This window comes from Xiphophorus hellerii, chromosome 12, assembly GCF_003331165.1.
Source record: "Xiphophorus hellerii strain 12219 chromosome 12, Xiphophorus_hellerii-4.1, whole genome shotgun sequence".
Lineage (NCBI taxonomy): Eukaryota > Metazoa > Chordata > Actinopteri > Cyprinodontiformes > Poeciliidae > Xiphophorus > Xiphophorus hellerii.
In genome coordinates, this window is record NC_045683.1 from 17870005 (window position 1) to 17884865 (window position 14861).

At 39.7% G+C, this 14861-nt stretch overlaps 2 protein-coding genes across 3 annotated transcripts; one reads left to right on the forward strand and one right to left on the reverse strand.

Annotated features, from left to right (window-relative positions):
• The first annotated feature begins 280 nt into the window (after positions 1-280).
• vcp (valosin containing protein) lies at positions 281-10265 on the forward strand. Its single transcript, XM_032577804.1, has 17 exons — positions 281-435; positions 3231-3342; positions 3459-3631; positions 3716-3858; positions 3958-4088; positions 4167-4298; positions 4579-4681; positions 4775-4908; positions 5100-5235; positions 5861-5973; positions 6802-6966; positions 7068-7190; positions 7289-7501; positions 8306-8614; positions 9004-9159; positions 9251-9405; positions 9673-10265. Exons 1-17 carry the CDS (start codon positions 419-421, stop codon positions 9776-9778), a joined length of 2421 nt encoding a protein of 806 aa, XP_032433695.1. The 5' UTR covers positions 281-418; the 3' UTR covers positions 9779-10265.
• akr1a1a (aldo-keto reductase family 1, member A1a (aldehyde reductase)) lies at positions 10053-14535 on the reverse strand. Of its 2 annotated transcripts, none has more exons than XM_032577811.1 (9): positions 14389-14535; positions 13721-13860; positions 13514-13633; positions 12623-12774; positions 12326-12521; positions 11714-11763; positions 11495-11644; positions 11245-11404; positions 10053-11123 (listed from the first exon to the last, which is right to left on the reverse strand). In XM_032577811.1, exons 2-9 carry the CDS (start codon positions 13799-13801, stop codon positions 11058-11060), a joined length of 975 nt encoding a protein of 324 aa, XP_032433702.1. In that variant the 5' UTR covers positions 13802-13860; positions 14389-14535; the 3' UTR covers positions 10053-11057. The 2 variants fall into 2 exon arrangements, with proteins under 2 accessions (XP_032433702.1, XP_032433703.1); XM_032577812.1 differs by having other exon boundaries at positions 13721-13773; positions 14389-14534.
• Between the last annotated feature and the right edge of the window lie 326 nt (positions 14536-14861).

The window sequence follows — 14861 nt, forward strand, 5'->3', positions numbered from 1 at the left end:
CTAATAATTTTAAAGCCCGGACTGAGGCAACACCACTGTTACTATGAGCAAAACACAAATTTACAGGATTTATATCAACGCGGTGAGCGTTAATTGGATGAATGGGGTTTGATAATAGGCCAATAGAAAATAAACTTAACTACCTCCTCTCTCTTCTTTGTAACTGGCTAAACTTCAGAAGTACACTTGGTGACGATAGCATCTACACGTCTGATTGGTGCCCGAATTTGACGGAGTGGTTCCAGCCAATCAGAAAGCAGATTGTGTGTAACTCATGGTATAACCGTAAAGAAGGCAAAGGAAACTGCTGCTCTTTCGTGTGAATTCACAGAGAACGTCTAGTAGCGAAACCGGTTAAGCTCCTTTAACATTTAGCTAGAATTTCTATATTTATTACCAGCAAACCAGGTGGACGACCATGGCTTCGGGAGGGGAGTAAGTATACAAAATCTTCAGATTTGCTCAAAGGCGTCTTTTTTGTTGCAATGGCAGCTAACTATTACCCTTTAAAGGTCTAACGTTCAGAATGCTAATACATGACGAATTTGCTAGCATGAGAGCTAATGGGGTCAGTTACTTCATCCTCCGCAGTATTTGGCGTAGGTTAAACACTTACTACCAGTTGTATGTTGGCTTCTTTATTTGTTATTAAACTGTTGTCACCACACACGGTTCTTCCTGGTCAGTTAACGGTATTCACTAACTCAGTTGTATGACTTCACAAAGCGCAGTCATCGCTACTCGATTGCTAACTTTAGCTTAGCAACACTGTCAAGGCCAAAGCCATCCACGATCACATTGAAAATTGGCCTATTTCATTGGTCCTGGTTACCCATTATTTAGAGTTTGTATTAAAAAGTGAAAACATTATATTTCATATGTCCAGCTTGTCAAAAGTTTACCCGAAAAGCTAATGATTCTACGGGACCAAACGGCTGATAATGTTGTGACGAACTGCTATGCTAAACGGTGAACCAACGCAGGCTAATTCAATTTAGGCGATCGGCAAGCCTTCATGGATCTACTCAGTTAGAATAAAACGCTTGAAATAAGCTATCTGATTACACCATACACGAGGTTAAGTTGAGATTTTACCAGTCGCAATGTAATTTTAATGGGATTTCTTAAAAGGACGTAGCTTGCTAACAAAGTTTTTTTCCTCAGATTCTTTTGCTGTGTCATCTGCGTTCCCCTGCTCGCCAGCCGGTTAGCTCCAGGCTAACGTTAGCATGCTGTCAACGTAAAAAGGAAACTACCAAAACATTCCGCGAAGTTTCTAGAAAAGGGCGGCATTTTAAATTTAGCTTAATGCTTGGTGTGGTCTTATGACTGTAGAAAAGTATTATTGAATTTTCTGTGCGTAACGTGATTTGGTGATAGTTAGGATGTGCAAGCGACCTGTTTGCTCATATCAATACAACGTGGGCCACATAGCTTTAGTAGAATTGTCTATAGAAATGTAAACACTGCGCCACAGAGGCAAATTAACATCCCTCTTGTTGTATGTCTCTTTTATGTATTTGAACAATAAGGTAAAACTGAAACCAGGCATTTGTTTAAAAAGAAAAACATCTCAATTATAAGACATTTCTTACCAGTTGGCATTGTATAATCACCAGGCTGAGATTGCTCTGCATGTAATTAGAATGGAGTATGATTGATTGGTGGTATTTTATGAGTTAAATTGCTCTGAGTGGAATTTGAACTGAATTGGATTGGGTAGAGCTGGACCTTCTTATAAAGTGGTTTGAGATTCCAGCTCAGATTGATTGTGGGTGATGCTAAATAAGTAAACTGCCCAAAATAAAACAAAATCTATACCACTTTAAAGAATTTAAAACAAAACTACATTTAAAAGGCATTGTAGTTGGAGAAATCATGTGCTGGTCCTTTCACCATTTTGCTGTCTTGGTTTTGTACCAGGCTTTTGGGTACAAACGGAGGACTCCTGGTCAATTTTTCTTTTCTTATTGTACCAACACACTGAAACAATTCCATGTGAATTTTATTGTTTAAATATTTTTATTAATAATAATTTGTTTTGTCATAAAAATGCTTCAGTTACACAAAGTAATTGTTTTTTATTATAAACAGTTTTACATTATCTTGCCATTTTGTTTGATTCTAATTCCTTTTTGGAACTTGACTTGCCTAAGATCTGGAAGATTATGACTAAATATCAAACAAAATAACACAATTTCCTCAATGTAGATTATAAAAAATAGATTTTAATTGTCAGAATGAGTATAAAACATCCTCTTGGCAGCCATACATGGTCGGTGGGAAACATTACACGATTTTCTACCAGGTAAATGTTTGAATGCAAAATGGCCAGGACACAAAAGAAGTCGTGTACTATGAAGATTTTGGTACACACAATGTTTTAATTTGCATCTACTTTGGGGATGTTTCATACCAGTCATTGAGCCCAACTGTGATCAGAACTAGGGGTGGAGCATGTGGACTTATAGTGCTATCACAACAGTTTCACAAAATATAACAATAAAATGCTAAGAACTATTTACTTCTATTTTAGATAACTGTATGGCTGTGTCACAGCAATCATAGCCCCACAATGATGCTGCTCTTGAAAAACGTAACTATTTGTATCACTAAACTGCACACAGTACCCTGATTTAATCAATAATATTTTCACCTTTGATATATGATACTGTCTTAACAAATGGTAAAAATATTAATTAGAATTTATCATGACAGTTATGAATCAAAATTCTTACATCCCAAACAATATACAATAAAATAAATGCCCACCCCTAATCAGAACCGTAATCAGTGATATTGTTTGAAGAAAATAAGGCACAGTTAATTTTAAATTCAATATTAAATGGGATTTGAAGATTTTGTCTGGATTGATGGTCAATATTCATTAAAAAATACCAGAGCACAACAATTAACAAACCTTTGTACAATATTATTATTACTATTTTACTGGAACAAAATGGAATTAGGTTGGGACAAAAAGACAAAAAAAATATTTGACCTTGAGCCAACCAAATATGGCACTAGGCTTTGCAAATTACCATGTTTTCACACTGGAGGTATTCTGTCTGAAAACGACATAAAAAAAATTTCCATGTTGTTGCCATTGATTTTAAGTGCAAATTTATTTTCTGTATAAACATCTGAGTATTTTGTTATTTAAAAAAAGGCACTTATGCTGAGGAGTAAGATTATTTAGTTTGACCCCGTCTTCTGTTTCTCCTCTGTAGATCCAAAAATGATGACCTACAAACTGCTATTCTGAAGCAAAAGAGCAGACCCAACAGACTGATTGTTGATGAATCCATCAATGAAGACAACAGCGTGGTCTCTCTTTCTCAGGTAATAATTGAGAAGCTTTCCACCCACTCCACAGCTGGAGAAACAAAGTCAGATTACGATTTGGTAATATTCAGAGTAATGCAAGTACTTTATCAACTCAATATTTTGTATCGTAGGCCAAGATGGACGAACTGCAGCTCTTCCGTGGCGACACAGTTCTGATGAAGGGGAAGAAGAGGCGGGAGACTGTGTGCATCGTGCTCTCAGATGACACCTGCTCTGACGAGAAGGTCCGGATGAACAGGGTGGTCCGCAACAACCTGAGGGTCCGTCTTGGTGATGTCATCAGGTGAGGGAAAGCAGATTGTTGTCCAACTTTCACCTACATATATGTGTGAATGTTAAGCCATGCTAAGTATAATATCTTCCTCAGCATTCAGCCTTGTCCTGATGTGAAGTACGGAAAGAGGATTCATGTCCTCCCTATAGACGACACAGTGGAGGGCATTACTGGCAACCTGTTTGAAGTCTACCTGAAGCCATACTTTCTGGAGGCTTACAGACCGATCCGCAAAGGTGACTTCCACACCCCATTGTTGCTTTTAACTTGTACAGATATAAGTTGACATGTAGCTTTGATGTAACTTATTTTGTTCCCCCCTTTGACTTGTAAAGGTGATATTTTCCTGGTCAGAGGCGGGATGAGAGCCGTGGAGTTCAAGGTAGTGGAGACCGATCCATCCCCCTACTGCATAGTTGCTCCTGACACAGTCATTCACTGTGAGGGTGAGCCAATCAGAAGAGAGGTATGAACACACTCGTTCATACGTTTTAAATTGTTATAAATGATGTGAAAACTAAAATGTTGAGTCTTCCACCTACAGGATGAGGAGGAGTCCCTGAATGAAGTGGGCTATGATGACATTGGAGGAGTTAGGAAGCAGTTAGCTCAGATCAAAGAGATGGTGGAGCTGCCTCTCAGACATCCTGCACTGTTCAAGGCCATTGGAGTCAAGGTCAGGCACTTACTTGATTTTTTCTTATTCAAATATGGAGCAAAACTTGACCTTTTTTATTATAACTGCAAACTGGAATTCGACCAGAATTCTAGTTCTCAGATTGATTACAGAGTTGATGATTGATTACAGAGTTTATTTGATCTTTCAAAAAAAAGCCTCTTAAATCTTTATATCACTAGGAGACTTGAGTTTAGTGAATTTTATTCTATTAATTTATTCTTGGAATGAAGTTAGATTTTGAGAAAGTTGTAGTCTTCAAATGTTTCTGCCCTTTCAGCCCCCACGTGGCATTCTTCTGTATGGACCACCTGGAACTGGAAAAACCTTGATTGCTAGGGCTGTGGCCAACGAAACAGGAGCTTTCTTTTTCCTAATTAACGGTGTGTACACTTGGCAACATTTCTGTTTTAAAAGCTGCTCGTATATAGTAGAAATGCTGTCTCTAAAATGGAGCCTTGATTTCATGCTTTCAGGCCCTGAGATCATGAGTAAGCTGGCTGGAGAGAGTGAGAGTAACCTGAGAAAGGCCTTTGAGGAAGCGGAGAAGAATGCTCCTGCCATCATCTTTATTGATGAACTTGATGCAATTGCTCCAAAGAGAGAGAAGGTGAGTGTAAAGTGGTACAAGGCCTGCCTAATAGATTTCAAAACCTTTTTAGAGCTTGCAGTAGACTGAAAGTGCACAGTGATTAATCTGTAGAACATTCTTGTTCATTATGTATAGCTATCTTTCGCTGCTACTGTAAAATCTGTTTCTTCAACATTCCAGCATTGTGTGTTTTGTGTTTGTTTTTCCAGACTCATGGAGAGGTGGAGAGGCGCATAGTTTCCCAGCTGCTGACTCTTATGGACGGCCTGAAACAGAGAGCTCATGTGATCGTCATGGCAGCCACCAACAGACCCAACAGCATTGATCCAGCTCTCAGGAGATTTGGTAATTTTTATTATTATTTTTTTTCTTCCTCCCATGCAGATGTGTGTTAATTTGAGGCTTTTTTAAGCTGTGCTTCTGTTGGTTTACACTGATTAGAGCTGGTAACAAGTACTTATTTCCCCTTAAATCCTATGGCAAATGCTGTTCTGTGTATCCTGGTTGCTTATGTATATTTTCTCTATAATGAACATGAACTCAGTTTAAATAATTGCCACATCAAAATGGTCATCTTACTACCTGACAGTTTTAAGATGCACTATGGGCCTTATTATACAGGTTATTGTCCCTTGGGACTAAGTTTCAGTTTCATTTTGTAAAAAAGATAGGGGTTTTCTTGCAAAACAAAATACTGCATAACAGCACAGGCATTTATTTTTGTTGGCTCTGGAGATCAGAGCACGCTCTGTCAGTCACGTCCATCTCTATCCCTCTAGTTCTGCATTTTTAACACATGATTTAATGTTTATGACAGGCTTTATGGAGGGCGGGATTTTGCTCAGTTTCAAATACACATCTTCTAGTACTTCGTCTGAGAAAAGGGTTTTAAATTGTGTTGACATCCATCTCAAATGTTATGTTATCATTTTAAAACCACTGAGCGCTTTGCACCGTCTTCCATTTCCAGGACGCTTTGACAGAGAAGTGGACATTGGCATTCCTGATGCGACCGGCAGGTTGGAGATTCTGCAGATTCACACCAAGAACATGAAACTAGCTGACGATGTTGACTTGGAACAGGTTTGTGCACATGACTCCCATCAGGTGATATGACTAACAGAGAGGTGCTTTTTATGTTCATTTGTTGTTGTTTTTTCTTTTCCTTGATGACTACACCATAAGTACCACTCTGTCATTTATATCCTAACTTTTTGTTCAAATAAACTGACTTAAATAAACTCAATGCACATGGATAATTGGACTAAGCATACTTTGGTATGTCATATTTAAATTTCCCTACATATTTTATTTGTTTTACAATTGAAATGCATCAGAAAAGGAATCAAGCTACATATTGCAGAAATGTTAGCTTTATTTTTCTTCTCACAAATCAAAACTGGCAAATATGCCATTTTCAATTCTTCTGCCAAAATCCCCACAGTGAAATGGCAAAACACATCCCAAGAAACCACATAATGTTTTTTGGGATGGCAAAATATTTCAAAGTAGACATATCCTGCTTTCTTTTTTTTTTACCTATTTGAACACTCCAGAGTAAACTTTTAAACATGCTCGTTTAAAATGTTTTAAAACAAGCAAAACAACATTTTGCTTGTTTTAAATGAGAGAATATTTACATATGTGGCTCTAAAAGAACTCCTAATATGAAATTTCCAGTTTTGAAAAATCTGTATTTTAGGAGCTAACAAACCGTTTACTTTTGATCTGAAAAATGAGGCCCATCAGTTCTTGTATTCAGTTTTATTAGATATGACTGCATATTCAAAAATTTCAGAAATATTTATTTTTGTTGAAATTGCTGAATTTTAAATATTGTCTTAACTGTGGCGACCTTTTGAACCACAAGCACAGCGCCCTCATTGAGAATCTTGATGTTTTTATTTGCAGGTGGCCAATGAGACCCACGGCCACGTCGGTGCGGATCTGGCTGCTCTCTGCTCCGAGGCCGCCCTGCAGGCCATTAGGAAGAAGATGGACCTGATCGACCTTGAGGACGAGACTATTGATGCTGAAGTCATGAATTCTCTTGCCGTTACCATGGACGACTTCAAGGTAAACCTGTAATCTGATCGCTTCAAATGGATTTTAGGTGCCTCAGTTGGCCAGTAATGGCCGTCTTTGTCGATATTAACTCGGTCAACACTGTGTTGCAGTGGGCTCTGAGCCAGAGCAACCCATCAGCTCTGAGGGAGACGGTTGTTGAGGTTCCCAATATCACCTGGGACGATATTGGAGGTCTGGAAGATGTCAAGAGGGAGCTGCAGGAGCTGGTGCAGGTGTGAGAGAGATTATGCTAGAAAGGGGTTCTTTTACTCTTTTCAAACTTGGGGTATTCTCTTACTGTAACACTGTTTTCTCTCTGTGCATAATTCAGTACCCTGTGGAGCATCCAGACAAGTTCCTGAAGTTTGGCATGACCCCATCCAAGGGTGTGCTTTTCTACGGTCCTCCTGGTTGTGGTAAGACTCTGCTGGCCAAAGCCATTGCCAATGAGTGCCAGGCAAACTTCATCTCCATCAAAGGACCTGAACTGCTCACCATGTGGTTTGGAGAATCTGAGGCTAATGTCAGAGAGATCTTCGACAAGGTATGTTTTTTTTTTATTTATTTATTTTATTATTTACTTTTATTTTTTCCAGGTCAGTCCGTTTAAATCTAAGATTTCAGAGGAACGGTCTTTAAAGTCAGTGTCCATGTCAAAATAAATGCATAAAAAATAAAACAGAGTATAAATAAAGGTTGCATGAGACTTTTTTTTTTTCATTTAATAACAATTGTAGTGCTTCTCATGTTGACATATTTAATTCACATCTTTTTATTTGCCACATCTTAATTGGAATTTTTGTTAAATGTATTAGTTTTGTTTATAGAAAATAGTTATTTAGGTAGAAAACAAATGGCTCTGAAACACAATGCGGATGTTTGCAGGGGAACAGTTGTTCAGATGGATGAGAATCTGCAGATAAACATTAAATAACATTACATAGCTTTGATGGCATCTTGATCTTTAATCAATTTTTCAAGTGGGCCTGTGTTTTGCTACTAACTCATAGAGCTCTTTATTCATTAACTTTCACATGTTGATTAAGTGAATGAAATCCTTAGCTTTGCTCTGAATTTATTTTTAGTGTTGGATAATTTTGTTTAGATGTGACTAAACGAGGTGTCAACAATTTTCAGGAGAAGCAGACTTTGTCATAAAACATGTTCTGTTACCTTTCACCATCAGAAACCAGTGTTAGCATGGTGCTTTATGTATCATACGACATACTCATGTTCTCTGTGTCCCTAAGTATATTAAATTTGAATATGAATACATACAGAATTTTCAAACATAAAATGTACCCTGTCAGCGACTTGCTGCTTAAAACCGTTGTCCTTGTGTCCTCAGGCTCGTCAGGCTGCTCCGTGTGTCCTCTTCTTCGACGAGTTGGACTCCATAGCTAAGGCTCGCGGCGGCAACGTTGGCGATGGCGGCGGAGCTGCCGACCGTGTGATCAACCAGATCCTGACCGAGATGGACGGCATGTCGAGCAAGAAGAACGTCTTCATCATCGGCGCCACCAACAGACCAGACATCATCGACCCGGCCATCCTGAGACCTGGCCGTCTGGATCAGCTCATCTACATCCCCCTGCCAGACGAGAAGAGCAGGATCAGCATCCTGAAGGCCAACCTGCGCAAGAGTCCCATCAGCAAGGTGACTGTGGTGTCTGCCATCATTTATGGTCTATTTACTGGCATGGTTGAGTTGAGTGTAATGATTCTGCATTGTATTCTAGTAAATACCTCTTAAATAACTTTCAGTCAGGTTTTATTTGTATGGCACATTCCAATAACAAGGCAGTTCAAAGTGCTTTACATCATAAAAACATAAAGTTATAAACATCACCAATAGAGAAGCCAGTAACAAACATTACATTTTGTGGGTGTCATCATCAGAATCAATACACATTAAATAATCAACACACAGCGAACTTTATCTTTTATGTGTTTAGAAGTTTAGAAGAGACTTTTAGGCTGACTGCGTGAAATCAAACCCAAAACAAGATATCAAACGATTTTTTTAATTTCTTTTTTTCCCTAAAGGATGTGGACTTGGACTTCTTGGCTAAGATGACCAACGGCTTCTCCGGCGCTGATCTCACAGAGATCTGCCAGCGGGCCTGTAAGCTCGCCATCCGAGAGAGCATCGAGAACGAGATCCGCAGAGAGCGGGAGAGGCAGACGAACCCATCAGCCATGGTCAGTGCTCCGTGAGGCGGAGCGTCTGCTCTCTGCTGCTCCTCAATACTTCATGAACTCACCCAGAACTCATCCATCTCTGTCCTTGTAGGAGGTAGAAGAGGATGACCCCGTGCCAGAGATCAGGAAGGACCACTTTGAAGAAGCGATGCGGTTTGCCCGTCGCTCTGTCAGCGACAACGACATCCGCAAATACGAGATGTTTGCTCAGACACTGCAGCAGAGCCGAGGCTTTGGCAGCTTCAGGTACACTTTCTGATAGGTTTTATCTATTTATGCCTCTCAGGAGATTTGTTCTTATTGTAGGGCATAAAGAGATTGATGAGTAATTGGCACATTATTTGGAAACCATAGCTGTGATTACAAAAGATATCCTTGATCCACAAATTGCTACATTCTTAAATTCTGTTTTATTAGGATTACGATCCCAATCAGTTTACAATTTAACTCAAAGTTTATTTGAAATGATTTGATCCTGGAACTGAACATCTTTCTTCTCCTCCTCCCTCCCAGGTTTCCCTCCAGCGCTGCAGGTGGCAGCGGTCCAAGTCACGGCTCTGGTGGAACTGGCAGTGGTCCAGTGTTCAACGAAGATAATGATGACGATCTTTATGGATAAATGCCTACTGCCCCATAGTGGTCGGTCATGGGATCACACCTGTACAAATTCTCACCAGATTCCACATTTTTAGGACTTTGTGCTTCTTTCATGTGTTCCCTTCTTTCTTTTTTTGTTTTCCTTTATTTTGTATAATTTCTCTTGGAGACAGCATGTAGCCACTTGGTTTGCCCTGACTTTGATGTGGGTGGGGGACTGGGATGACGAAAATGGAAGGTGAGTGACTGCAAACATGGATCAGAGAAGGCGGGGTTGGCGTTTTTTTCTTTTTTTCTTTTTTTTTTCAGTGGCTTCATTGTCAGTATATCTCAAAAAATACAGGAATGGCTATAGTGATGGGGATTTCTGTTAGACTCTGAATGAAAAACATTGCTGATGACGTTTTTTTCTTTTTGTTTTTTTTTTAAATAAACAGTAGCATATAATGTATTACAAATTTGTCAAGGTTATGTTGTTGCAAATAAAATCTCACTAAATGGAGGCGTTACTAAGGTCTCTCTGCTGTTTGTTTAGATTAGTTTAAAGGTTTTTAAGGCTTGACTTTAGATTTTATTGCAATTTAAATCTATTAGGATGCCATGTCTTTTGTTTTCTTTGTTTTATCAAGTACAAAGTCATCCATCCACGGCACAGTCATCCATCAGGAACTTTGGAGTTAAGCTTAAAAAAAAGCTTAACTCTGCTTTAGAGACCCTGAGTTAATATTCCAACTTGGTTTCTCCTTACTTCCAATATGGTGTAGCAAAAGGGTGCTTGTGATGCAAGTTGAACCTTTCTAACGCCTCAGCAGAACATCAGGCTAATCATCTCCACGCTACTTACCACTGATGCAATAATTCACATAAAAGGAGAACTAACCAATACTGTGGAGGACATGGACATACTTTTGTAGGTTTACATTTTGGTGCAAACATTCCTTGGTTTTAATGTGATATTCAAAGTTTTTTGGGGGAATTTAATTCACTAGAAGTCATAACCAAAAGGTACAGAAACTATCTAGAACTAGATCTATCACCGAGTAATGAAACCGAGTTGGATCGTGTAGGAATCTTTAAATAACTGGTGGCTGAGAGGCAGTTCTGTCTTTGGCCACATAGTGTCGCTCTCACCATAACCTTTTTTATATATATATAAACGTCAAACTAAACATGTTTTCAATCAATTTTGCGAAACGTGTCACACTGGAAGAAAGACGACACCAATTCTGATTGAGGTTCAGTTTCATTTATTTTTCCATGTCATCTATTTGAGAATCACCTTGAATGTGTTTCTTGAAGGCTCAGTAAGGATCATGGAAGGGAAAATGAGGATGTTCTCCATCCCTCCACACTTTCTTGCCGTTCTTCTGTAGAGAGGAAAAATAAATATATTCTCAGAGGTTTTTTCTCAATACATCTGCTACTTCAGTCCTGCATGGAGAGTTGTAAACATGTCATAAGAATCTATTTCTAGTAGTAATGTCTCACCTCCACTGTTGGGATAATAAAACGTGTGTTGCAGTTAAAGGAGTCAATCAGTTTCATGTCTGCCGGACACAAGGAAAAATCAAACACCCTTAAATTCTCCTGGATCCTGGAGGCCGTCACACTTTTAGGGATGCACACCACCCCCCTCTGGATGTTCCACCTGCAGAGTCAGATGATAGTCACGTTGCCCACAGTAACATTAGAGGACAGTTAGCTGTGCAAAGTGACACTTTGAGGTGTCCTGCCTTACCTGAGTATCACCTGAGCAGGAGATTTCTGGTACCTCTCAGCGATGGCGCCAAGTTCCTGATCTGCCAGCAGACTAGGCTCATCAGGAGAAGCCCAGGGTCTGTCTCCACTGCCCAGAGGACTGTAGGCTGTCACACAAACCGCTAAAGACCTGGAACGGAAGTGAGAGCATGATTTCAGCTGCTCTGAATGCCCCTTACCTAAAGTGTATTTAACTGACCGACAGTGTGACAGGAGGTCTGCTTGAGACAGATAAGGGTGGCACTCCACCTGCAGAAAAAACAGGAGATGTAGTTTATTCAAACTGACATGAAAATATTAAGTTGTGCAGAGCCAGTCTAAAATTTTATGGGGCCTCAAGCAGATTTTTGCTTTGGGAACCCATTTCCAAGTAAATCCAATATACACCAAAATAATAGCTCATTAAACTGATCAAGGCGTTTTGAATTTGACGTGGTTTACCAGTAAGTCAACAGTAATACTATGTTACTGAAATGTTTTGCTTTGCTCTTACATTCTTCACGTCAGTGGCATTTAATGATGTGCACGAGCTGTGACCACAGCCCAGACACAAATAGTTAAACTAACTAATGACCGAATTGTTGAATCGGAAATATTTCACATTAAGCATAAATAAGATTTTTTTTAAATCTACTTTTTTAACTACCTTCAAAGTGATTTTAAATTTGAGTCATTCCTGACAAAAGTGATGACAGAACTTAAAGTTTTGAGATTTGTATTATAAGAAAAGTCGGGGTATCCGATTAGCTTGCTTTCTTTGGGTCAGCTCTGGATTTTTAGTTTGCAATATGATCTGTTTGAACAGCCGTACCTGGTTCACCACAGGTTTGTGCCTGGCAATGGTGATGATGTCATCTACCTGCCTTGCGTTGAAGTTGGACAGCCCGATAGCCTTGACCAGACCTTTATCTACAAGGTTCTCCATGGCCTTCCAAGTATCTCTGTAGTGAGTGTCAGAGTAACAGATACTCCCATCGTCTCGTCGAGGCATTAGCTCCTTCCCTCTCCTGAAACATCCACATTTTGTTTCAGCATAGGAATTAATGGTTTTCACCTCAACACGCACTGGAGGAGGAAGCAATGTTTTGCAGAAAGAGCTGCTACTCACTTAAAGGCCATGGGCCAGTGCATGAGGTAGAGATCCAGGTAGGAGAGACCCAGGTGGGTCAGACTGGACCTGCATGCCTCTTCAACATCCTTGGGATCATGTTTGGTGTTCCAGAGTTTGGAAGTCAGAAACACCTCGTCACGCGGCAGAGCCTGGGGTCAAGAGTGCAAATTAGACTTCTGGCGAAACAGGATTGGTTTTTTAAGCTAAGCTAGTGGTTCCCAAACATTTCAGGACAAAAATTGTTTGAGTAATTACTAGCTTCAAAACATCAAAACTCTGATGAACATTGTTGCCAGTGATTGCATCAGCCATGCAACATAACTGGCATTACTCAAACTTTTAAATAACATGAAAACGTTCAACATTTTATGCCTCTCATTTCAGAAAGTGAGACTCGTATAACTTAGAATCATCACACAAAAGTAACTTGGACAATCCTAGCTGAACCAAAATGGGAAATCATGTTGAACAGTAGGAAGAAAATGGCCATGTTTGTTTTTAAGCTTTGTAAGAAAACTTCTGATTTTAATTGATACTGAATAATCTCAGTTATTTATTTTTGCTGTAAATTAAATCACAGTAGTTTGGTGCCAATTCATTATTTAATTTGAATGTAAAAACTACTCTTCTTTTTTTTCCAAACATTTTCAAAATGGTCCTGTCATCTATTATGAGTTAATTTTTAGAACCAAGGGCCAAGCTGAGTTTAGGGAACCTTGTAGACTGAGATGCAATGTCTAAAACTTGTTTCACACTGAGAAAAGGACTAACCCTCTTCCACTTAGACAAGTGATTCAGTGAGTCATGGCAGTTGAATAAACAGACATTAAACAAGGCCAATAAAATACTGATAAAGTACAAAAGGAAGAAGAAATCACAGCTCCTCACCTTCCCTGGACCCACCCGAAGAGCCAAAGCATCTCCAACCTCCTGTTCGTTGCCGTACACAGCCGCACAGTCAATATGTCTGTAGCCACAGTCTAAAGCTGCCAGCACCGCCTGCTTCACCTGGCAGTACATAGTAACACTTAAACAACATCCAAGAGCATCTTTTGGCTTAGTCTGTTAAACCTCTGTGAATATGTATTGCTCTACCTGACCTGGAGCACTCTTCCACGTGCCGAGGCCAACCAGAGGCATCCTCTGCCCTGATGAGAGAGTCACAAAAGTGCTCATGTTTCAGTGCCGAGGACCAAACGGAGGACAAACGAGTGTGTGAGGGCTCCTCTTAACTCCTGTGGAAGTGGAATCAGTGATTATCCAGTCATGATGACTGTGTTAATGCTCTGTTACTGATTATCATCTGGATTCACTAACTCTGCCCTGCAGCGGTGTTGTATGATGTTTTAGTGGAGTTCACATAATACAGAAACTTATAACAGAGCAGATGCCGTTTCACATGCAGGCAAACTAAATATTTACTGACCTACTTGCTGTTTCGAACTCGCTCTACCCTCAAAGTAGATCTTCTCAGAGGATTCATAAACCTTCTGTGAACCCAGCCTTACCACTAGAAATAGCTGACACAGCTATATGCCATTAGTCACAGCACAGTGTAGCTGCAGCTGACCTCCAGGCTGAGTAATCATCGGCAACATCCTTACCTACCATGTGCTGCACACAATTTGTTCATTAACCACAACTCCAGTTTCACGTGATTTTTCGTCTTGCACAAACTAGTGGGCCTGGCTGCCTCCTGACCTGGCTGCAGACCAGAGTGTAATTCAGTCAGTAATTGAAGTATTGACTTTTTCTGTTCCTACCTGAGATTGCTCCAAAAGATTCTCAAAGGGTCCAATGAGGCTCTTGTGTCCGAGTGAATTTTTCCAAGTTCAGGTCAAAGTGTGTGTTTACCTATCACTGATGGAAAATGTCCAAACTCCACTGTGCTCAGAGATACCAGAGACACACAGAGTGAATAAAAAAGCTGTCTTGGTTTTGTTTGTTGTATTGATAGCAGATCAACGTATCTGTGTGTTTGTTTCTGGAACCAGTTTCTGCTAGAAATATTCAGTATAGAAATTTGCCTTCCTGTGAGGAGTGACAAAAAATGTCCTTTTTTTTGTCACAGGTCAAAATTTTAGATAAACAAATTTTATGGATGCCACTTTTGTTCAGTTTCCTCCTTACTGTTGAATCATGAACCCTGACCTTTAGGTCTGCAGTGCTTTTAGATGTTCTGAGTTTGTTGGATTTGTTGTTGATATAAAGTTGGGGTAATTTTGGCAGCCTTGAT